Raw genomic sequence first — 23,237 nt, 5'->3', positions numbered from 1 at the left:
TTGTGTTTAAATCAATTCCATTTGATCCTTATGCTTAGCCATATGAAAGAGAACAAAGAACTTATGATTTCTTTCCTTATCGGGACCAAAATGCTACCTATGTGTCTTATTTTGTTTTTTTGTGCATCTTTGTCTAGTATGATAGTTCAATTTTATTTGGGGTGCATAAGTACAATTTTTGAATGAAAGTGTGTCAAAGAGGTAATCACAGGCACCCGATCCAATACTTAAACAAATGCGAAGAAATAAAATTAGTTGATCGAGTATTGATATTCTTCAAATGAACACTAGACGAATCTTTTAAAGGAAATAGGGAATAACGAGAATCGAGGCATGCCCAAATATTCTGATTTAGGATTTGCACCATTTTGATCTTCATCATTTCTTGTTCCTTTATGCACGAGGACTCTTAATGACACATGGATTGGCATAAGGAATCATGGGAATGCAATGACGAGTTTGACTAGTGGCATTAGGGCTTAGCTTAATGATCAAGTAGGATGAGATGTAAATCCATGCACATAAGGTAGAAATCATGTTGTTTTTTATTAATCCAAGTGCAATACACTTGGAATGCGAGCTTTTTGATGTTTGGCACCCATATAATGATGTTATTTGGGTCAGAGCTTTAATTTGGTAGGTCCACATGAATTTCCCTTTGTTTTCACCAACCTGGCTCATAAAATTTGGGATTATGAGTGTTGTTGACCAATCAACTCCTCTCCAGTTCTTGATTTGACTTTAGTTTATTCATCTTTTTTTATTTATATATTCATATTTAGCTTCTAGTTTCTTCCTCCTTTAGAATGAGGGTTTTTGCACTATTAAAACCGCATGCAACTGAATACTTGAGGATAGTGAGCATATTATTTTAGTTTTGTAGCTTGCAAGAAATCAAGTTATGGGTTTTCTCAAGAACTTTGTGAACTTATCAACACTTTCTTTTGTATTTTTCATTTACCCTTGCATTTAAATCGATTCAATTTGATTCTTACGCTTAGTCGAATAGAAGAGAACAAAGAACTTTTGATCTCATCCCTTATCGGATCCAAAATCCTATCTATATAATCATTTTGTTTGTCTCTTTTTTGCCTCTCTTTTTAATCTTTATATATTATGATGGTTTGGTTTTATTTGAGGAGCATAAACACGATTATTGAGTGAAAGAGCCTGGAAGAGGCAATCACAGGCACTGATCCAATCCTTAGGCAAATGTGAAGAAAGAAGATTAGTTGATCAAGTATTTATATCATTAGAAAATTATTTGATCAAGTATTTATATTATTCTTTGAATGATCATGGATGAATCTTCTGGTGGAAACAAGGAACGACGAGGATCAAAACACTATCAAGGTCTCTATGATTTTTTATTCCTCTAGGCACGAGGACTCCTGATGACATAAGGATTGGCTTAAGGAATCATGAGAATGCAATTGACAACCTTGACCGGTTGTATTAGGGCTCAACTTGATGATCAAGTAGGAAGAGATGTAAATCCACACGTGTAAGGGAGAAATCGTGTTGCTTTTGATTAATCCAACTGTGAATGAGTGTGTTTTAATGTTTGCAGGCATACAATAAAGTGAATTGGGCTGAAAAGCTATTAGGTACGCCGATGCGAATTTCCCCTTATGTTCATTAAGGAATCATGGGAACGCAATTGATAAGCTTCACCGATGGAATTAGGTCTGATACGGATGGGCTAGCATAAGAAAAGCTTGAAGATGATGGAATTTATGAGGAGTATGAAAGGAAAGCTAAGGGTGCTAAAGGTGGGCTAAGCTTGCTACAAGGCCCAATAACAAGGTCTAGAGCTAAGAAGTTGCAACAAGCTTTAAAGGGCTATATACAAGATTGGGCTAGCAAGGAGAGTCAATTTGAAGGTCCAAGATCCACAACTATTAAGGAGCATCAAGATTGGGCTTTATTAACTCTATTGGAAGTCTAAGCCCATGAAGAACCAATGAAGTCTGAATTATGCTTATAGGCCTTGGTTTAGTTTTATTTTTAAACATTGAGATTATTTAAGGCATATTAGTGTTTTCCTATTAGTTGTCTTCTAGGGTTTATTTCAAGTCTATTTAACTTGAACCAAGCCATATGTTATAAAAAGTTTTTGATTATTAATGATATTTCATTATTTTAGCAACAATTGCTTGAATTCTTGAATTCTTGTTGAATGCATTTAACACTTATCAAACATTTTATCTATCTTTATAGCATGCTAGGATTAGGGTTTAAAGAACTGAGTTTTCTTTTGGGTCTAATTCCATTAATCAACTTTATAATCTGATCTAGCGTTATCTGACGATTTAATTCAATTTGTTAGTGGATTTCTAGGTTAGTGATATATGGGTTCATAACTATTAGAGTTCATATATTTTATTCCTAAAGGTTCTTAAGATTTGGTATTAGAGATTTGGCTATTGAAAATCAGATTGTGTATCCTTACTCTTTCAAGTTATTGAGTTGTATTTTTGTGAAGGTATTTTGGCTTCTTAGAGATCTTGGAGTGGAGGTACGATTGTGATCTTGATTTACATTATCATTCTTATTTTTGTGTAATTTCATATTCATATCTAGTTAAAAAGAAAGTATAAAAAAAAAAGAGAAAAGTATTAAAAAAATTGAATCTTGAAGAAGTTTTCGCAATCTTGAAAGCTCTCTTGAATTTCTTGATTTTGTTGAACTATCTTGTGTATTTTCTTGAAAATTTTAATTCTTGATTTCATTTTTGAGTATTTGTAGGGGCTAATCTTGTTATTCACATTTTCTTTGACAGAGAAGCTTCTTATATTTTAGGAAGTGGTGTAGCTAGAAAGTAGCTAATCTATTCAATTCAGTGAGATAAGAGGATTTGCTTAGTAGATCTAATTATATTGACAACAAACCAACTAGAGAATAGATCAAACTCTAAAAATACAATCTCATATCCTAATTGCTTATTGATTCCATGAATTTTCTCCTTCTTTTCTCCTTTTTAATTGTTCTTGAGCTTTTGGGCAGAATTGAGAGAATTGGTGCGCAATGATTGTTCAAGCAATTTTTATTAACTTTTTTAGAGACTTTTGTTTCTAATCTAATTGTCTATTGATTAAACAACATTATTGAAGGTTTTAAATTGATCTTGAAGTCTAAAATTGGGTTTTGGTTGCTGTTTGATTGGAGAAAGGATACAAGAACCCAAATTACAATCTTGCTTTCTTAGAGGTTTCTCTTCAACTCTTGCCTTGTAATTCTGCTTCTTTAGTAATTTCTATTATTTTTCATCATTCTTGATTGATGATGTAGATGATTATATGCATAATTATTGATTGTTTATTAGTCATTTATTCGTGTATTTGAGTCATATTTATTCCTGTTTGATCGCACTTTGGTATGTTTCTAAGTTTTTCAGGTTTTCGGACTCATTGATGGGAAATTGATGATTTCTAGGCAGAAACCAAGCTATATGGATGATTTACGCATATTAGATGTCTGTCGAGGTCGATTCCTTGATTAGCATGCAATTCGAGGCCTTCGGACGGGCAATTGCATGACCATGCACATTTGCACGGCCTCCCTTGCCCTTTGCACGGACCTTGCATTATGGCACGGGCCATTGCACGGGCCAATGCACGGGTCGGTGCACGGGCCATGCATATTAGCACGGGGTGTTGCACAGGCCATGCATATTTGCACGGGTCGTGGCACGGGTCATGGCACGGGCCATTGCACGGGGTAGTTCACTTCTGCCTATAAGTAGGCGCACGTAAAATGAGAAAGGGTTCCGCTTCTGATTTTTAGACTTCTCTACGCGTGCGACCCCTCACTTCTACACCTATGTTCTAGACATTTTGAGAGATCAACATCGTAAAGGAGTGATTTGGGAGATTTAAGCAAAGATTGAAGGTTCTAGACGATTGACTAAGACATCTGAGATCCATACTTGAGGCTGGTTTCAGAATTGGCACTTGCGACATTTCCACTCCGATTCGAGAGAAGAGGGGTTACATGTTCCAATTCCTTTTCTTTTATTTATTTTCTTTTGTATTTGTTTCTTTCATTATGAGTAGCTAGGGCTGCCGAACCTATTGGGGTTCACCTTTGTTGATGGATTGTGTTTAACTGTTAGATTTTTATTTGCCATTCTTGTAATCTTCTTACTGTTTAGTAATAAAATTTGATTCAATTATTTTGCGACGTTGAATTAATTGTCTTTTGGGTTGTTTCTTGACATTGAGAAATGCTTGTTACAACTAGAAATTAAATAGTAAGAACTGGTAGTTAACACTTAGAGATAAGGTTAATTCACTCGCCGGATTAAGAACTAAAAACTCTTAATAGATCTAAATGATGCTTAATGCTAATCTGTAATAATTTGATAGAAAGAGATTCCATTAGGTTAGTGCAGGTTTAGGAATTCGGTGAGCTCGAGAGAGGAGTCGAGTTCGATTCAGGATTTAGGCGCGGGTAGCAAGATTGGTAGTTTATAAAATCAACCTTAGAATTCCATCACTTAGGTCCCCTTCGGGTTTCCTTCTTTGTTATGGTTGTCTTTTGATTGCCAGTTGTTGTTGTTCCTTTATTTGCATTTATAAGCATTAGTTAATTAATTTAGCCTTCTCACACCTTATTTTAGACTAAATAACATAGCGAACAGTAGTAACTTTAGGTTCACCCGATCTCCAAGGATACGACCTTTATACTCACTAGTGCTAGACCGCATCGATAGGTTCACTGTCTTAGGTGTAGGTTGCATTATTAGCCCATCATGTTTTTGGCGCCGTTGTCGGGGAATTAATGATGAACTAGAGTGAATGGTTTTTGTGTTAGTTTAGTCATTATCTATTTATTTATTTATTCTTTATTTTTTTATTTTTTATTTTATTATTTTTGTTGATTAGTGGTTGTTTGGTTGTCGGTTTCAAGTAGTTTATGACGAGGAGCTCTAACCCTGATCCCATAGCACCCTTATCTTACCCAGAGTGCTCACTTAGATTATTGAGACGACATTTGCAGGCAGTTGAGGAGGAGGACGGAGTTACACTTCAGGTTCAAGGAGCTGACACGATAGAGAACCTCAACCCCTAGGCTGATGATCAGAGGACGATGTATGAGTTTGCTCGACCATCTTTGGATGAGACAAAAACTAGTATAGTCTGACCTGCTGTAGCGGCCAACAATTTTGAAATAAAAGCCAACGTCATCCAGATGATCCAGTAGATCGTGTAGTTTGGAGGATTGCGCTGCGGGGATCCCAATGCTCATATATCCAACTTCTTGGAGATTTGTGAAACATTCAAGATAAATGGAACAATCGATGACGCCATTCGACTGAGATTGTTTCCATTTTCCTTGAGGGACAGAGCTAAGAGATGGTTGCAATCTCTTGAAAAATTTTATATAAGTATTTTCCTCCTGCTAAAACTGCAAGACTTAGAAATGACATATCTTCTTTTGTGCAGTTTGATGATGAAAGCATGTACGATGCATGGGAGAGGTTTAAGGATCTTTTGAGATGCTGCCCACATCACGAATTGCTAGTGTGGATGCAAGTTCAAACCTTCTACAGCGGGTTGAACCTTATGACGAGGTAGATGGTGGATGTTGCAGCAGGTGGAGTGCTAAACAGTAAGAAGCCCGAGCAGGCTCAGAATTTGATAGAGGAAATGGCCATGAATAATTATGAGTGGCAATCCTCTAGGAGCCGACCAGGAAGACAAGGAGTGGTTAACCAAATAGATTCTACAACAGCCTTGGTAGTTCAGTAAGTTTTTAGATATTTTTAGACAACTGCATATTAACTTGCCTTTTATTGATGCATTGGAGCAGATGCCAAAGTATGCCAAGTTCTTAAAGGACATACTTAGCAAAAAAAGGAAGTTGGAGGAGGTAGCCTATGTTCAACTTAACGAGGAGTGCTCAGTGGTGTTTCAGAGCAAGTTGCTAGAGAAACGTCATGATCCAGGGAGTTTCACTATTCCTTGCACTTTATGTAATTTGTGTGTTGATGATGCATTAGCTGATTTGGGGGCTAGCATAATTGTCATGCCTACTAGTTTGTTCATTAAGCTAGTTTTGGGGGAGGCAAAATCCACTAGGTTGTGCATTCAATTAGGTGACCGTTCTGTTAAGCTTCCTAGGGGAATTGTGGAGAATGTGCTAGTCAAGGTAGATAAGTTCATATTTCCTGTGGACTTTGTGGTTATGGATATGGATAATGAGCATGGTGTACCATTGATTTTTGGGAGACCTTTCCTTGCCACAGCTAGAACTAAAATAGATGTATTTAAGGGGAAGTTAGAACTTAATGTAGGGGATGACTGTGTTACTTTTAGTTTACCCCCATTTGACAGTTCTTCCACCGACCATGTTCATGCCATTTGTAGTATTGATGGAATTGGTCCTGCATGTAATAAACAACCACAGGATGTACAAATGGATGATGCTATACATGTTTCTTTCCCTGTTAATATGTGTTATTAATCTGAAGAAAACAACTTGTATCAATTTGAGACTTTGTGCCATGATAGACCCGAGAAGGGTAGTTACAAGTTTTTTTTTGGCAGGTCACTTAGCCGGAATTCGGAGTGGATGAATGGACATCCCAAATCGGTGTAGAGAGCACCTCCTTGGTCATATACTGCACACATCAGACCTTCTCATTGCGCTTATATGCCTCGAGCCCCAACTTACTTTGAGCCCACCTTCTCAATTTGCCCGCGATGCAAGAATGCTGCTGCAGAGTCCAGCTAGACAACTCAAACAAAAAAAAGCACCTTCGGGAGGCATTCCCGAATCTATTTATGCTTTTTGAATTTTTGGACATCTTTTTATTTATGTAGTTATTTATTTTAGTTAGATACTTCAGTTTGTTTTTAGTTTGTTTTATTTTGAGGAGATTTTATTTTATTGAACCTTTTACTAGATGTTGCTTGGGATGTCTTTATCCTTGAGTTTTGAAGGAGTTAGCTTACTATGCTCATGCGTAATTTTGAGGACTAAATATATTTTTGGAGTGTTAAAGCAGACATCACGGGCAGTATCCAGTAGACTTTCTAGTTCTTATCTCTTTATGTTGTCTTGTTTTTCTTTTAGCTTTCCATTTTTTTTGTGGACTCCCATAATTTGTTTCTTTGTGCATATTTTATTTCTTTTTGGAATGCCTACCTTGTTCACACTGAGGATAGTGTTTTCTCAAGTGTGGGGTAGGTACCTTATTTTTGTGCAGGTACCAATTTTGTTTCTGCTGTTTTTATCTTGCTTTCATTTCCCTTATTGATAGAGTCCATTCATTCTTACCGTCCTTATCTTGAGTTTTGTTTTAATCAAGTAGTTGATAATTTTTCTCTTTTGAATGGATACCCGTATAGTTTTTTATCAAATCTTGTTGAAAGAAGGCAGTGAACGAATCTCTTAATTTCAATCAAGCCAGGTAAAACTGGTGTTTTTCCTTAATTGTTTTCATTTTACTTTATCTCGGATATAGAACACTGTTAATATTGATGCTTATTAGATTTTTTGATTGTTTAAACTTTGGTTTAAGAATTCATGAAATTTTATCCCATTCAAATGCTGAGGCTTTTATGCTCCTTCTGTTTTTTATTAGTGAGCATTGTGCAGAATTTTTGCTTCTAGAACTTGCTTTATGATGACTTTTGAGATTACATGAATTTTTGATAGTCATGAGATGATTCAGGCACTTAGGAATTACACAATTTGACGAAAAGCCTAACCCTGTTTTTCCCTTAGTGAACCCATTTTGAGCCTTAGCCTTTTTCTTTCACTGTAATTTACCTTTGACACTCATTTTATCACACTTCTATTCATTCTACCATTCTTTCTACCATTATTGCTAAAAATTATGTATGTTTATGCTGCATTTCATTTTGGATCAATTTGCATATACTCACTAAGTTACGAGATTTTCCATAGATGCTCCCTTCAATCCAAATGGTACATATCATTTTACTACTTTGATTGAGCATTGTATTACTTCATCCTGCATTATCTGTTGTTGCAGGATTTAAAAAAGAAAAAGAAAAAGAAGAAAAAACAAATAATTTCGAGCATCATCTTATTATTAGAACAACTTAGTATTCAATTTTGGTACAACATCTGATCCTTGGCTACATTCTTGCATTAACTGCGTAATTTTCCAGCAACTATTAGCTCACTTTCCATATTTCTCCGTACCCTACCTTAACCCTATTACAACCTGGCTCAAGACCCTTTAATCATGTTTATTGACTATTTTCACAGTAGTGGAGATTGGTTCTATAAGCAAGCTTATGGTAAGCACCTTTTTCTGTACTTTTGCGTTGAGAGCTTGGCCGTATTCTTTCACCTATATACACTCGTGTGTTTTGAGTGACATCTTGTAAGACATGGTTCTCGAATTCTCAGTTTGGATGGTTTATCATTTTAATTTTAACATCTTTATTAACTTTGTTCTTTGTCTTAATGATTTAGTGATTTGGGGATTTTAAGGAAATTCGTCACGGAGTTTTGAGACTTGTTTTGAGCCAACCTCCTACAAAGTATTTGATTGAGTTATTGGTATCTGTTTGAGGAGTGCATTGTTGATTGCTTGAGGACAAGCAAACGCTTAAGTGTAGGGTAGTTTGATGTAGATGATTCTACGCATATTTATTAATTGTTTATCAGTCATTTATTCGTGTATTTGAGTCATATTTATTCATGTTTGATCACACTTTGGTATGTTTCTGAGTTTTTCAGGTTTTCAAACTCATTGATGGGAAATTGATTGATTTTTGGGCAGAAACCAAGCTATATGGATGATTTACGCATATTAGATGTTTGTCGAAGTTGATTCCTTGATTAGCGTGCAATTCGAGGCCTTCAGACGGGCAATTGCACGGCCCGTTGTACGACCTCCCTTAGCGTGCAATTCGAGTCCTTCAAATGGGTAATTACACTGCCCATTGCACGACCTCCCTTACTCGTTGCACGGGCCATGGCACGGGCTAGGGCACTTCTACCTATAAGTAGGCGCACGTAAAATGAGAAAGGGTTCCGCTTATGATTTCTAGACTTCTCTACGCGCGCGACCCCTCACTTCTACACCTATGTTCTAGACATTTTGAGAGACCAACATCGTTTCAAAGGAATGATTTGGGAGATTCAAGCAAAGATTGAATGTTCTAGACGATTGACCGAGACATCCGAGATCCATACTTGAAATTTGGTTTCGGAATTGGCACTTCGCGACATTTCCACTCCGATTCGAGAGAAGAGGGGTTACATGTTCCAATTCCTTTTCTTTTATTTATTTTCTTTTGTATTTGTTTCTTTCATTATGAGTAGCTAGGGCTGCCGAACCTATTGGGGTTCACCTTTATTGATGGATTGTGTTTAACTGTTAGAATTTTATTTGCCATTCTTGTAATCTTCTTACTGTTTAGTAATAAAATTTGATTTAATTATTTTGAGACGTTGAATTAATTGTCTTTTGGGTTGTTTCTTGATATTGAGAAATGCTTGTTACACGAGGAGTCATACTACAACTAGGAATCATAATCCAACTAGGATTGTACACGAGCCACTCAAATATGATGGACCTCTAGATACTCCTATCAACTTCATTGAATATATGGAGGCATGGAAAAGTCAAAATAGGACCAAAATAAAGAAGTCAAGCTATTTGGATTCCAGTACTCAAGCATGAGCCGCTTATTACATGTTACTTAAGCCCAAATGTCATGTTTATTATTTGGGCTAGGGTTGGATGAATTTTAGGAGTATTTGTTCATTTAAAGAGGTCTTTTGGTAGTTGAAAGTGTTGTTTTAAGTTATCCTTTTAGTTTGGGAGTTCTATTCCTAATCTTATTATTATATGCTTCCTTATCATTATAGAATTATGTTTTTCGAAGGCCTACATAAGCTAGTACGACTTTCTATGTAAAAGGTTTGTTGAATATTGATTATTCTGGAGTTAATTCTATTCTTTCGTTCTTTATGAACTTGGTGAATTTATAAAGTGAAGACTTGGTATTTTACAAACTTAGTTTGATCTAAACCTTTGTTCATATTAAATAGCCTTTAATTGATTATAATTAAGGTTCTTAAGTACAAGTTATTTAAGGGTCTTGTTGGGAGTTGTAGTTTCTTTGCTTGATTAGGTGAATGATCCTTGGTGAAGACATCAACGTTGAATATGGGCTTGGCACAAGTTAGCCATGTTTATCAACTGATCCAATGTTTGGACAAATGCAAAGAAATAAAATTAGTTGATCAAGTATTGATATCATTTTTTGAATGATTGCAGATGAGTATTTTGGAGGCAAACGGGAACGACGAGAACTGAGGCTCGACCAAATATTACAATTCAAGATTTGCACCACTAGGGTCTCCATCATTCCTTGTTCCTCTAGGCACAATGAATCCTAAGGTATTGCCGTAACATAATAAAGTAGTTTGGGTCAGATGTTATTTTGTAGGCCCATGTGAATTTTCCATTGTTTTTATTAAGTTGGCATTTAAATTTTGGAACTATGAGAGTTGTTGACCAGTTAATTACTTTGTGGTTTGCGATTTGACTTTAGTTTATTCATCTTTCTTTATTTATATATTCATATATAGCTTCTAGTTTCTTTTTCTTATGGAATAAGGGATTTCTATTTGATCTTTATGATTAGTTGTATGGAAGAGAACAAAGAACTTTTGATTTCTTTCCTCACCAGATCTTAAGTCCTACCTATGTTCTCATTTTGTTCGTTTATTTTTTCCCTCTTTGTCTAGTATGATGGTTTGGTTTTATTTGGGGAACATAGACACGACTGTTGAATGAAAGCACGTGGAAGTGGCAATCATAGGCATCGATCCAATGCATGGACGAATGGGAAGAAAGAATATTAGTTGATCGAGTATTGATATCATTCTTCATATGATTTCATATGAAACTATTGGAGGAGTGAGAGAACGACGAGAATCGAGGCATGCCTACATATTCGATAAATGATTTGTTCCATTAGGAGCTCCATCATTACTTATTCCTCTAGGCAAAAGGATTCCTGATGACACAAGGATTGGCATAAGGAATCATAGGAATGCAATTAACTAGCTAGATTAAGAATTAACAACTCTTAATAGTAGTGGATTAATCTTAAGGCTAACCTAAAATCAATCGTTAGGAAGAGATTCTTTCGTTTAGGTTCTTAGGCTTAGGAATTCGGTGTTCTTGAGAGGGAACTCGAATTCAATTTAAAATCTGCTCACGAGTAATCACAATTGGTAATCAATCTAATTTCTACCTTTGCTAAAATCCAACTAGCATAGGTCCCCCTTGGGTTTGCTTTCTTTCTTTGATTGTTTCACTAAACCTTTGCAGATTGCTTGGCATTTAGCTAATCATTTAGCTTGCACCTAGTCATAGATTACTAATTTCCTCACCATTATTTAAGGTTAGATAATATAAGATGCTGGAGTAGTTCTAGGCTTACCCTCTCCCGAGAATACGACCTTGATACTCGCCATTAGTGCTAGTCTCCATCGATAGGTTCATTGCCTTAGATTTTAGCTGCATAAATAGCTCATCAGGCATGCAAAATATGATTCATTAATCTCATAAAAGTGCTGGGTGCATTAGTTAAGCCAAGTGGCATTACTAACCACTCATATAAACCTTGTTTCATTTTGAAAGTGGTTTTCCATTCATCCCCTCATGCATTCTAATTTGATGATAACTAGATTTAATATCAAATTTAGAAAACACACAAGAACCACGTAACTCATCCAACATATCATCTAGCCTAGGTTTAGGATGGCGATACTTTACTGTTATTTTGTTGATGGTATGACAATGAACACACATCCTCCATGTTCCATCTTTCTTAGGTACTAGAATCACGGGAACTGCACATGGACTCATGCTTTTTCTCACATACCTCTTATCCATAAACTCACTCACTTGCATTTGGATTTCTTTTGTCTCCTTGGGGTTGCATCTATAGGCTGGCCTATTCGGAATCCTTGCACCCCGAATGAGTGGTAATCCTTTAGGCACATCTTCGGGAAAAAGGTCTCCACATTCCTACAAAAGCTCAAAAACAATACTAGGAAATAGCCTCATACATGAGTATAAGCACTTGTTGTCTTAAGGTTAGTGTTTTCCTCACATCACTTGACTTTGCATATATACTCATTTTTCTTTCACTCTTTTCTTCCTTGTTTTCTCTCACCGGGTGTTTTCTATTACACACACTTTTTCCATTCAACTCACCTTTTTTGATTTTGTCTCTCTCTTGCCCCCTACCCAAAGTTTATGCATTTTAAGATTTAAGCTCCTCATATTGTTGTTTTATCCTCATTTGGTCATCATAAATGGTCTTAGGAGGTAATGGTCCAAGATTGAACTTTTGTCCATCCATAGTCAAAGAGTACCTATTCTTGAAACCATCCTATAAAACATGCTTATCATATTGCCAAGGTCTTGCCAATAAAACGTGACGGGCATACATGGGAACCACATCACATAATACCTCATCCTTATATCTACAAATTGAAAAGGAAATCAATACTTGCTTATTAACCTTCATAACTCCACTATCATTCAACCATTACAATTTGTAAGGCTTTGGATGCTTAATAATAGGTGAATTCAATTTTTCAACAAGTAAAGTACTAGCCACATTAGTACAACTACCACTATTCACTATCATGTTACACAACTTATTAACAATCAAACAATGAGTATGAAATAAATTTTCACATTGCTCCCCATGTTCATAATTTTTAACTTAGAAACTAAATGTGCGTCGTACCACTAAGACATCCCATTTAGCATATTCAACATCACTAACATCCTCTAAAGGTGGCATTTCATCCTCACTTTCACTTTCACTTTCGACTACCCCATCTCTTATAATCATAACTCTTTTATTAAGGCAATCATGTGCATAATGTCCAAGTTCTAAGCACTTGAAACATTTTATCCCTCTAGTTTGATTCTTACCTTTACCCTTGTTGCCCATATCTACTTTAGCTTTAGAATTATCAATTTTATGCTTAACAGTAGGTTTATCAAGCTTTTTACTCCAATTCGGTTTCCAAGAAGAAGAAGTGGAACTCGAATAAGGTTTAGAATCATACTTACTTGTACTCTTGCATTTGTGTTGCCTCTCAATCTTCATGGCCACATTCACTATGTCCTTAATCTCTACATAAGGTTGCAACTTCATTAGGTCAGTTATGTTCTTGTTCAATCAATTCAAGAACCTTGCCATGCTAGCTTCTCTATCCTCCACATTAGCCCTTATCATGGCTTCTTCCATCTCTTTTTTATACTCTTTTACACTCTTGGAACCTTGTGTCAAGGTTTATAGTTTTTGGTGCAGCTCCTTATAATAGTGACTAGGGACAAATTGCTTCTTCATGATGCATTTCACTCTCTACTCATGTATCAACGGGTCTAGCACCAATCCTCCTCCTTCCCCTATACAATTGATCCCACCAAACAAGTGCATAATCACAAAACTCCATAATAACAAGTTTTACCTTCTTTTCTTCAGTTTATGACAAGTAATAAAATATGCCATCTTAGAAAAGTGCTCTGCAAACCATAAAAATAAAATGATGCCCACATTTTGACCTAGGTAAACCCCAACTAAAATCCATAGAAATATCAATCTAACGCATACTAGGTACAAGTAGTGGCATATATAATCCATGAGGCTTAGATTTAGACTTAGCTTGTCCACAAACAATGCATTTATTACTAATTCCTTATAGATCTATATGCATGTTTGGCCAAATGAAAGTGATCATGTAAAACATGTAAAGTCTTAGCAACTCCAAAATGCCCCATAAGACCACCCTCATGTGCTTCCCTTACCAAAAGTTCACACAAGCTACTCTTCGGTACACATAATTTATTATCCTTAAATAAGAATCCCTATGCCTATAGTACTTTTCACACCCAAACTTTTCATATGCATGATAAAACTTGCTAAAATCATGGTCATCGATATATAAATCTTTAATATACTCAAAACTAAACAATTTAGCATCAAGAGTGCTAAGAAGCACATACCTTCAAGACAATGCATCAGCAACTATATTTTTCTTATCTTGTTTATAAAAGGCTACCAGAATTGTTGAATGAATCACTCTATTTTTCATTTAGAGTGATAGAATATATATACAACTAGAGTGCTGTAGCAACAACTAGCTAACAGCTACCAAGTTTGAACAATACAAAATGATTTGAATGAAACTTAAGGAGTAGTTACAATAGAAAATTAAGGATAAGGAATCAAATTTGAAATATACAACAGAATATTCACAGCCTGTATTATGGCCCCTCAAGATGGAGATCTGTCCAAGACTCCAATCTTGTCTCGTAGAAGAAGAAATCTGGTTCTTGTCAACGGTTTGGTTAGAGCAACAACTACTTGATCAATTGTGGAGACATGTGAAACACAAATGTACCATTCTGAACTTGATCTCACACAAAATGAAAGTCAATGGCCAAATGCTTCATTCTTGAATGAAAAACTGGATTAGAACATAGTTGATTGGCACCTAAATTGTCACAATATATAACTAGAGCAGAATTGATTTGCCGGCCAAGATGACGTAAAAGAGAAGTGATCCAATTGATTTCTGTAATAGTATTTGCAACTGACCTAACACGCCCATCAACACCAGGCCGTGAACACGGCCATGTTCACAGTAGCAGGAGGAATTATTTAAAAGAAAGAAAAGAGGAAAACAAAGGGGATATAATGAGGAGAGCGTCCCAAACCCTAGTTTTTCTCTCTTTAAGGGTTTTCTAAGCTAAAACCAAGAAAAAAGGAGACTTGGATCAAGGTTTCAATTGGATTCTCTTCGAAGATTGAAGATTGGGCGAGGTTCATTGATTGGCTTCAATTCGAGTAATAGGAACAAGAATTGATTCAAGATTGGGCAAGAGGAATTGGCTCTGTTTACTCTCATCCAAGGTTGTAATCTGGTTTCTCTACCTTTACTCATTGTAATTGAATGCTTGTGGGTTTTGATAATGAACATGATTAGCTAAACTTGTTAACCCATTGGGGTTCTTTATTTATGGATTTTTGTACTTAACTTTTGAATTGAATGTATTGATTCTCAATATTGGTTTGCAATGAAAGTGCTTGTTGATTTATTCTTCATATCGTGTTGAATGATTTTTAAAATTTGAATGTTCTTGAGAAAGATGTTTAGGTTTGAATTGTCCCTTATAACCTAGAATTGAATTCGCCTAGAGATAGGGTGTTCGTTCTACCGGATTGAGAATTAATAACTCTCAATAGTGTTAAATGGTATATAATGCTAATTTGGATAATTAGAGTTAGGAAGAGATTTCACCTAATTATTCTAAGTTAAGATGTTAGTGTCCTTGAGAAAGGCGTTAATTGCATAGAGATTTCCCTATGGAAATTGAATTCAATCAATCAATTCCATCTTTAGTTTCCATTCCCTAGAGATAAGAATTCCTAAGGGGTTATTCCTTTACGTGAATTAATCCTTCCCTAGTAGCCGTAGTTAGACAACAATTAGAGTAGCAATTAGTTAATTTAGGAATTATTCATCAACGCCATATTTTAGATTAGATAACAGAGAAGATTGAGTAGGTTTAGGTTCACACATTCTTTTGGGAATACGACACTTGGTACTCACCGTTAGCTCTACTCCACCGATAGGTACACTGCCTTAGGTCGTAGTCTTGCTTGACTTTGCAACCATCAAGTTTTTGGCGCCGTTGCCGGGGAACGGTTTTCTTTGAGCTAAATTGAAATTTTGATATTTGTTAGTCTAGTCATTTCTCTTTTTGGTTATAGTTTGTTTTCTGTGTATAGTTTTTGTTCTTATTTTGTTTGTTGGTGTTGTTGTTCTTTGTTGTGCTCAGGTAGTTTATGATAAGGAGCTCTAATTCTGATCTTACAGAGCCTTTACCTAAACCCGAGCGCTCTCTTAGATTGCTAAGGAGGCATTTGCAGACAGTAGAGGAGGAGATTGGAGCAGAGATTCTTATTCTTGGAACTAGTGAGATGGAGAACCACAATGCAAATGGAGGTGATGATGATAGGACCATGTATGAGTTTGCTAGGCCCTCTCTAGCAGGGACGCAAACTGGGATAGTGAGGCCTCCCGTGGCAGCCAATAATTTTGAAATAAAGCCAAACGTGATCCAAATGATCCAGAATATGGTGCAATTTTGAGGATTGGCGAGCGAAGATCCAAACGAGCATATCGCCAACTTCTTGGAGATATGTGATACCTTTAAGATTAATGGAACAACCGATGATGCCATACGATTGAGGTTGTTTCCTTTTTCTTTGAGGGATAGAGCGAAAAGATGGCTGCAGTCCTTGCCACAGAAAATGATCACTACTTGGACTTTTTTGGCTGAAAATTTTTTGAATAAGTATTTCCCTCCTGCTAAGACTGGTCAAATACGAAATAACATATCTTCTTTTGTGCAGGGTGAAGGAGAATCGATGTACGAAGACTGAGAGTGCTTCAAGGACTTGTTAAGGTGTTGCCCACACCATGGTCTTCCTCTCTGGATGCAAGTGCAGACATTCTATAGTGGCATGAATACGGCCACTAGACAAATGGTAGATGCAGCTGCAGGGGCAGCTATCAATAGCAAAACACCTGAGCAAGCCTAGGATTTGATAGAAGAGATGGCCACCAACACTTATCAGTGGCAAACCCCACGGGCTAAAGGTCCAAAGCCCGCTGTATGTCGGGTTGAGGCAGATGCTACAGCAGCCTTGGCGGCACAAGTAAAGCGACTCTCTAAAAAGATAGAACAACTTCATATGCCAGTCCAAGCAGCACAGCCCGGATGTGAATTCTGTGGTGGACCGCATTAAAGCACTAATTGTAAGCAGGAGGTATGTTTGCATGTTCTATGCCTACTAATGTTCCTAACGTTGAGCATGTTGATTATGTAGTTAGGTAGCAGAATGATCCCTACAGCAGTATATAAAACCCAGGGTGGAGGAATCATCCTAATTTTGGATGGAGGAATTCCAATAAGCAAGGTCCACTAGGATATCAGAGGTTGCATCAGCAACAACCTATGCATTATGTTCCCCATGAACCAGGAGGTAGTTAAGAGAAGAAGCCTAGCGTGGAAGAGTTGATGACGAAGTTCATTGCAACTTTAGAGAACATATTTCAACAAACGGACACTACCATTCGGCATCAACAAGCTTCAATTCATAACTTGGAAACTCAAATTGGGCAGTTGTCTAGGATTATGGTTGAGAGGCAACCAGGCACACTTGCAAGTAACACAGAGTCTAATCCAAGGGAGCATGCCAAAATAATTACTTTGAGATCAGGTAAGGAACTTCCTAGTCCATCTATGCCTTTTACTAATGATGATTTTGATGTGCAGGTGGATGAGTCAGAAAAGGAAGACAAGCCTGAGGAGAAAGGAAAGGAAGCAGTTGAAGAGAAGGAGGATTCGAAGAAGATCCCCTCGAGGCCATACTAAATCCCATTCCATATCCTGCAAGACTCAAGCAGGATAAAGTTGATTAGTAATTCAGTAAATTTTTAGATCTTTTTAAACAATTGCGGATTAACTTGCCTTTTATTGAAGCTATTTCACAGATGCCAAAGTATGTGAAGTTTTTAAAGGAGATTCTAAGCAACAAGAGGAAGTTAGAGGATTTAGGATTGGTGACCTTGAATGCAGAATGCTCAGTAGTGTTTCAGAGCAAGATTCCAGTCAAACGACGTGACCTAGGGAGTTTTACTATACCTTGTTTGATTGGGGATAAATTGAAATTGCTAGCATTAGCTGATTTGAGAGCTAGCATCAATTTGATGCCTAGCTCATTGTTTGAGGAGTTAGGACTAAGCATATCTAAGCTAACTCCTACTAGGATGAGTATACAACTAGCAGACAGAACTGTTAAATACCCGAAAGGGATTATAGAGGATGTGCTAGTTAAACCGACATATAAGGAGTTGAATAATAGCTATCTTTATCTCCACCCCAATCTGCATCTGAGAAGGCATGTAAGGTGGCATCTGAACTCTGATGAAGTTGTAAGTCTTTGTTTTTAGTGCCAACAAGATAGCGAAATATTCTTTTCACAAGAAGCCAATGTTCATTAGTCGGTTTATGCATAAATTGGGACAATTTATTGACTGGGAAAGCAATATCAGTCCGGTCATTAATAGATATTGAAGGCGCCAATGGCGACTCTATATTCGAGGATCTGAAGAAGTTCACTTGAGTGCATCATTGATGACAATGGAGGACTCATCAGTGTCTACACAGGCTTTGCATCTATCATTTTGGTGCGAGTTAATAAATCTCTCAAGTATTTTCATTGAGATAGCAATAAACCTTTCTGATTCGGAACAACTTCGACACCAAGAAAATATGACAATGGTCCTAGATCTTTTATTGAGAACTTTGTAGCAGGAGTGCTTATAAATTGTTCTATGTTGTCGACATTATTACCTGTAATAATAATATCGTCAACATATACCAAAATATAAATTAGATCACCTTTAGACTGATGTACAATGAGAGATGTATCTGCATATGAATTTTTAAATCCCAGTTGAAGAATAAAATTTTTCAATTCATGGTACCATGCCCCTAGGGCTTGCTTCAACCATAAATTGCTTTCCTTAGTTTGCAAACATGTGAAGGATTTTCTGGATCAATGAAGCCCGGTGGTTGACACATGTACACTGTCTCATGAAGATGTCCTTGTAAGAATGCATTGTGTACATCTAGTTGTCATAGCAACCAACCTTTAAACAATGAAATGCTCAAGACAAGATGTATTATTGTTGGTTTAATCACCAAGCTAAAGGTATCATGATAATCCACACCTGGCCTTTGATGAAATCCTTTAGCAACCAAAAGAGCTTTAAACCTGTCAACAGTACCATTAGAGGAAAATTCAGTATGGAAAATCCATTTACAGCCAACCACATTCTTAGAAGGATCTGATGGACATTTGGATGTGAATTGGTCCTAGCACTCACCCTATGCGTCTGTTTGTGTGCATGAGGTTCAAAAGAAGTCAAAGAATGATAAAGGGAAGAATTTAAGCATAATTGGACGTCAAAGCTGCCGAAACAAGCTAAGTATGCACATGAGGAAGCTGAACAGGGCCGTGTTAGTTTCAACACTGGCCGTGTTCCCAACACGAGCACCAACACGGCCGCGTTCGGTACATCAAACATCAAAGAAAAAGAAGTTTTTAGGGAGCACGACCATAGAGAGTAACACGGGCATAAACACCAGCACGTGTTTGGAACACGGGCATCAACATGGCCGTGTTGGCGGCGACAGTGGGAATTAATTAAAAGAAAGAAGAGAGGAAAGAAAAAGGAGAGCGCGAGATAACGTCCTAAACCCTAATATTTCTCTCTCTAAGGATTTTCTGAGGTGGAACCAAGAAAAAAGGAGACTTGGATCAAGGTTTCAATCAGATTGCCTTCAAAGATTGAAGATTGGGCGAGGTTCGTTGATTGGTTTTCAAATAGAGCAAGAGGAACAAGAATCGATTCAATTCGAGCAAGAGGAATTGGGGCTGTTTACTCTAATCCAAGGGTGTAATCAGGTTTCTTTACCTTTACTCATTGTTGTAATTGAATTCTTGTGGATTTTGATAATGAACATGATTAGCTAGATTGATTAGATCCATTGGGATTTCTTTACTATGTTGGTTGGTATTATATTGTTGGATTGTTTGGGTTAGTTTTGTATTCTTCTTGCTTTCAATATTAACAAGATAATGCATTATTCATGAGATGTTGTGAATTGTGTATTTAGATTGCTTTGTGTGATTGAGAAGTCCATTTGGCAATTGGAATTTTGAATAGCAAGAACTAGTTAATAATCGCTTAGAGATAATGATAATTAACTAGCTGGATTAAGAATTAACAAAGCTTAATAGAGGCGGATTAAAGCTTAATGCTAATTTAAGAATGAATCGTTAGGAAGAGATTCCAACTTTAGGTTATTAGGTTTAGGAATTCGGTTATCTCAAGAGAGAAACCGAATTTGGTTAAGAATTCATCCACGGGTAGCATAATTAGACTCACCAATCCTTTATCTTTTGTTTGATTGCCAACTAGCTTAGGTTCCCTTTGGGTTTGCTTTCCTGTCTTGGTTATTTTATTTATCAATTACTCATGCATCTCCCTTAGAACTTAGCTTGTAGCTATTAGTTAGTTTAGAAAGTATTCATCACTCATTTTAGGTTAATATAACAAAGAACAAAGGAGTAACTCTGGGCTTTCACTTTCCCGAGGAATACGACCTTGATACTCACCATTAGTGCTAGACTGCATCGATAGGTACACTGCCTTAGATTGTAGCTAACACAGATAGCAACCATCAAGTTTTTGGCGCCGTTGCCGGGGAATGTTTGAAAAATATAGTGAAATTTGCTATTTGGTAATTTAGCCATTCTTTTTATTTCAGTTTTATTTGTACATATTTATTTAGTTAAGTTTATGATTCAGATAGTGAATGATAAGGAGGTTCAATGCTAAACTCTTTGTATGACACGTTGGAAAATGGGATCAGGAACCAAGAGAGTGCTAAAAATTAGGATACCCGTGCATCTTTAGAAGCTCGAGTGGAATCGTTTTGTAGGGCTACCGATCAACTCTCCACTCCTATCCTTTCATCTCAAGTTTTTTGTGAATTTTGTTGTGGTTTGCATCTGAGTAATGATTGTCCATTATATAGTGATGTTGCTCATTGTTCTTATAACTATGAATAGGTGAATTATACGGGAAGTTGGCTAAATGACTCGTATGGAAGCACCTACAATCAAGATTTGAGCATTCATTCACCCTTTGGATGGAGCTTAGATGGCCAAGAACCACCAGAATATCAGCAGCCTAATCTTGCACCATCAACTCAAGGTGAAGAGTTAGTGTCAAAGGAGCTGATGATGAGGTTTATTGCAAGTCTTGAGGATAGATTCCAACAAACAGAGAGCATACTTGAAGATTAACAAGCCTCGATTAAGAACATAGAGCATCAAGTAGGCTTAATCTTCAAGTTACTAGCTGAAGAGCAATTGGAAACTCCATCAAACGCTACTAAATCCGAGGAACACTTGAGCGCCGTCAGTTTGCGTTTAGGTGAAAATTTTTCTGGGTTATCTATTATGTTTGACGATGATGCTTCCGTGTAGGATGACTCTTTGAACATGGAGATAGAACCAGAAAAGGAAGAGGCAAACATGATTCCTCTGAAAGACTATCAATAAGAATGCACAGTTGATGAGAACTAGCACCCCGAGGGTTGAGCACGGCCTGGACTCCGGCCGTGCTGAATTACCAAGAGGCTATCCCCAATTGTGCCATTTCAGCACGACTTCCGTAGCCACCACGGCCTCCAGCACGGCCTGTGGTGGCTCAGCACCGGCAAACACGGCTTGGAAGGAGTCGGCCTGTGACTCAGTTGACCTTTGCTAGACTCGTGCGTCTTTGAATCATCATAACCTGGACTCCGGCCGTGCTGAATCATCACAGCCTGGACTCCGGCCATGCTGAATCAACTATATAGGCAATTTTGAGTTCTTTTGGAGGGGAGACGATTTTTGGACTCAATTCTAAGACACACACTTAATCAATTGTTTTCCTATACCTCAATTGTAGACCTTGAGAGATCAAAAATTCATCAATTGAAGGAGGGATTTCACTTGTTCAAACATCGAATTGAAGATCAAGACAAACTTTGGGAGCATTCAAGAGGCAACTAGGGTTTGAGATTTCGAATTTGCAATTTTAGGGTTTCTCATTCAGCTTGAAAGAGAAGGGTGTACATGCCTTTAATTTGTTTTTCCTTATTTTGTTCCCTAATTGCTTTAACCATGAACATGAGTAGCTAGATCTTTTGAATCGATTAGGGTTCACAATTCTTGATGGATTATGCTTAATTGTTAGTTTTTATAATTGTCATTCTTGTAATCTTCTTGCTATTTAGTAATAAAAGTTTGATACAGTTAATTTGAGACGTTGGATTAATTGTTTTTTAGCTTGTTTCTTGACATTGAGAAATGCTTGTTACAACTGGACATTGAATAGTAAGGACTGGTAGTTAAACTTAGAGATAAGGTTGATTTACTCGCCGGATTAAGAACTAATAACTCTTAATAGTTTTAAATCATACTTAATGCTAATCTGTAGTAATCTGATAGGAAGAGATTCCATTAGGTTAGTGCAGGTTTAGGAATCCGGTAAGCTCGAGAGAGGAACCAGGATTCAATTCAGGATTTAGGCACGGGTAAGCAAGATCGGCAATCCATACAATCCATTTTTAGAATTCCATCACTTAGGCTCCCTTTTGGGTTTGTTTCTCTTTTTGCAATTGTCTTTTGATTGTCCGTTGTTCTTCATTTACTTATTTGCACTCATAACCATTAGCTGGTACGTTAGAACTTTCACACCCTATTTCAGACTAGATAACATAGCAAACAGTAGTAACTCTAGGTTCACTCGATCTCCAAGGATATGACCTTGATACTCACTAGTGCTAGGCTGCATCGGTAGGTTCACTGCCTTAGGTGTAGGTTGCATAAAGAGCCCATCAAGTTGCATCATCTGTCTTGTGGCATGAATGAAATGTGCTTTTGCTAAACCTATCAAAAATAATAAAATAGAATCTTTCCCTCCCCATGACTTAGGTAATCCTAAAACAAAGTCCATAGAAATGTCTATCCAAGTTTCATTCGGTATGGAAAGTGGAGTATACAACACATAAGGCATCACTTTAGATTTAGCTTGTTTACAAGTGATGCATGTCTCGCATATTCTTTTAACATCTCTTTTCATTTGTGGCTAAAAGAAATGATTACTTAAAACATCTAAAGTCTTTCTTACACCAAAAATGCCCTATCAAACCCCCACCATGTGCCTCCCTCACAAGCAACTCTCTTAAAGAAGATTGAGGCACGCATAAATTATTTTCTTTAAAAAGAAAATTATCATGTCTAGAACTTGTCAAAACTCCCTTTCTCACATGCCCCATATATATTAGCAAAATCATGGTCTGAATTATATAATTCCTTAATGAACTGAAAATCCAATAATTTATATCTAGTGGAGAAATTAGAGCATACCTTTTACATAGAGCACGGCAACAACATTCTCTTTATCCTGTTTGTACTTGATTTATGAAAAGGATTCAATAAATTCCACCCATTTAGCTTGCCTATGGCTTAGCTTCCCTTGTTCTTTGAGATATTTCAAGGACTTGTGGTCGGTGT

The 23,237-nt window shown here is 36.8% G+C and overlaps 1 protein-coding gene and 2 non-coding genes across 3 annotated transcripts; 1 reads left to right on the top strand and 2 right to left on the bottom strand.

The window, feature by feature from the left end:
- Nucleotides 1-5,414: 5,414 nt before the first annotated feature.
- On the bottom strand, nt 5,415-5,521 carry LOC112536586. The gene has a single exon (XR_003080579.1). It is a non-coding gene; the product is annotated as a small nucleolar RNA R71 (small nucleolar RNA).
- Nucleotides 5,522-16,418: 10,897 nt separating this feature from the next.
- LOC112536587 lies at nt 16,419-16,522 on the bottom strand. The gene has a single exon (XR_003080580.2). It is a non-coding gene; the product is annotated as a small nucleolar RNA R71 (small nucleolar RNA).
- Nucleotides 16,523-17,592: 1,070 nt separating this feature from the next.
- On the top strand, nt 17,593-18,051 carry LOC125371178. Its single transcript, XM_048379709.1, has one exon. The coding sequence runs from the start codon at nt 17,593-17,595 to the stop codon at nt 18,049-18,051; it is 459 nt and encodes a 152-aa protein (XP_048235666.1).
- The last annotated feature ends 5,186 nt before the right edge of the window (nt 18,052-23,237 follow it).

Source organism: Ricinus communis, chromosome 9 (assembly GCF_019578655.1).
Source record: "Ricinus communis isolate WT05 ecotype wild-type chromosome 9, ASM1957865v1, whole genome shotgun sequence".
Taxonomy (NCBI): domain Eukaryota; kingdom Viridiplantae; phylum Streptophyta; class Magnoliopsida; order Malpighiales; family Euphorbiaceae; genus Ricinus; species Ricinus communis.
Note: the sequence above shows the minus strand (reverse complement) of the source record. Positions and strands in the feature narration are given on the sequence as shown.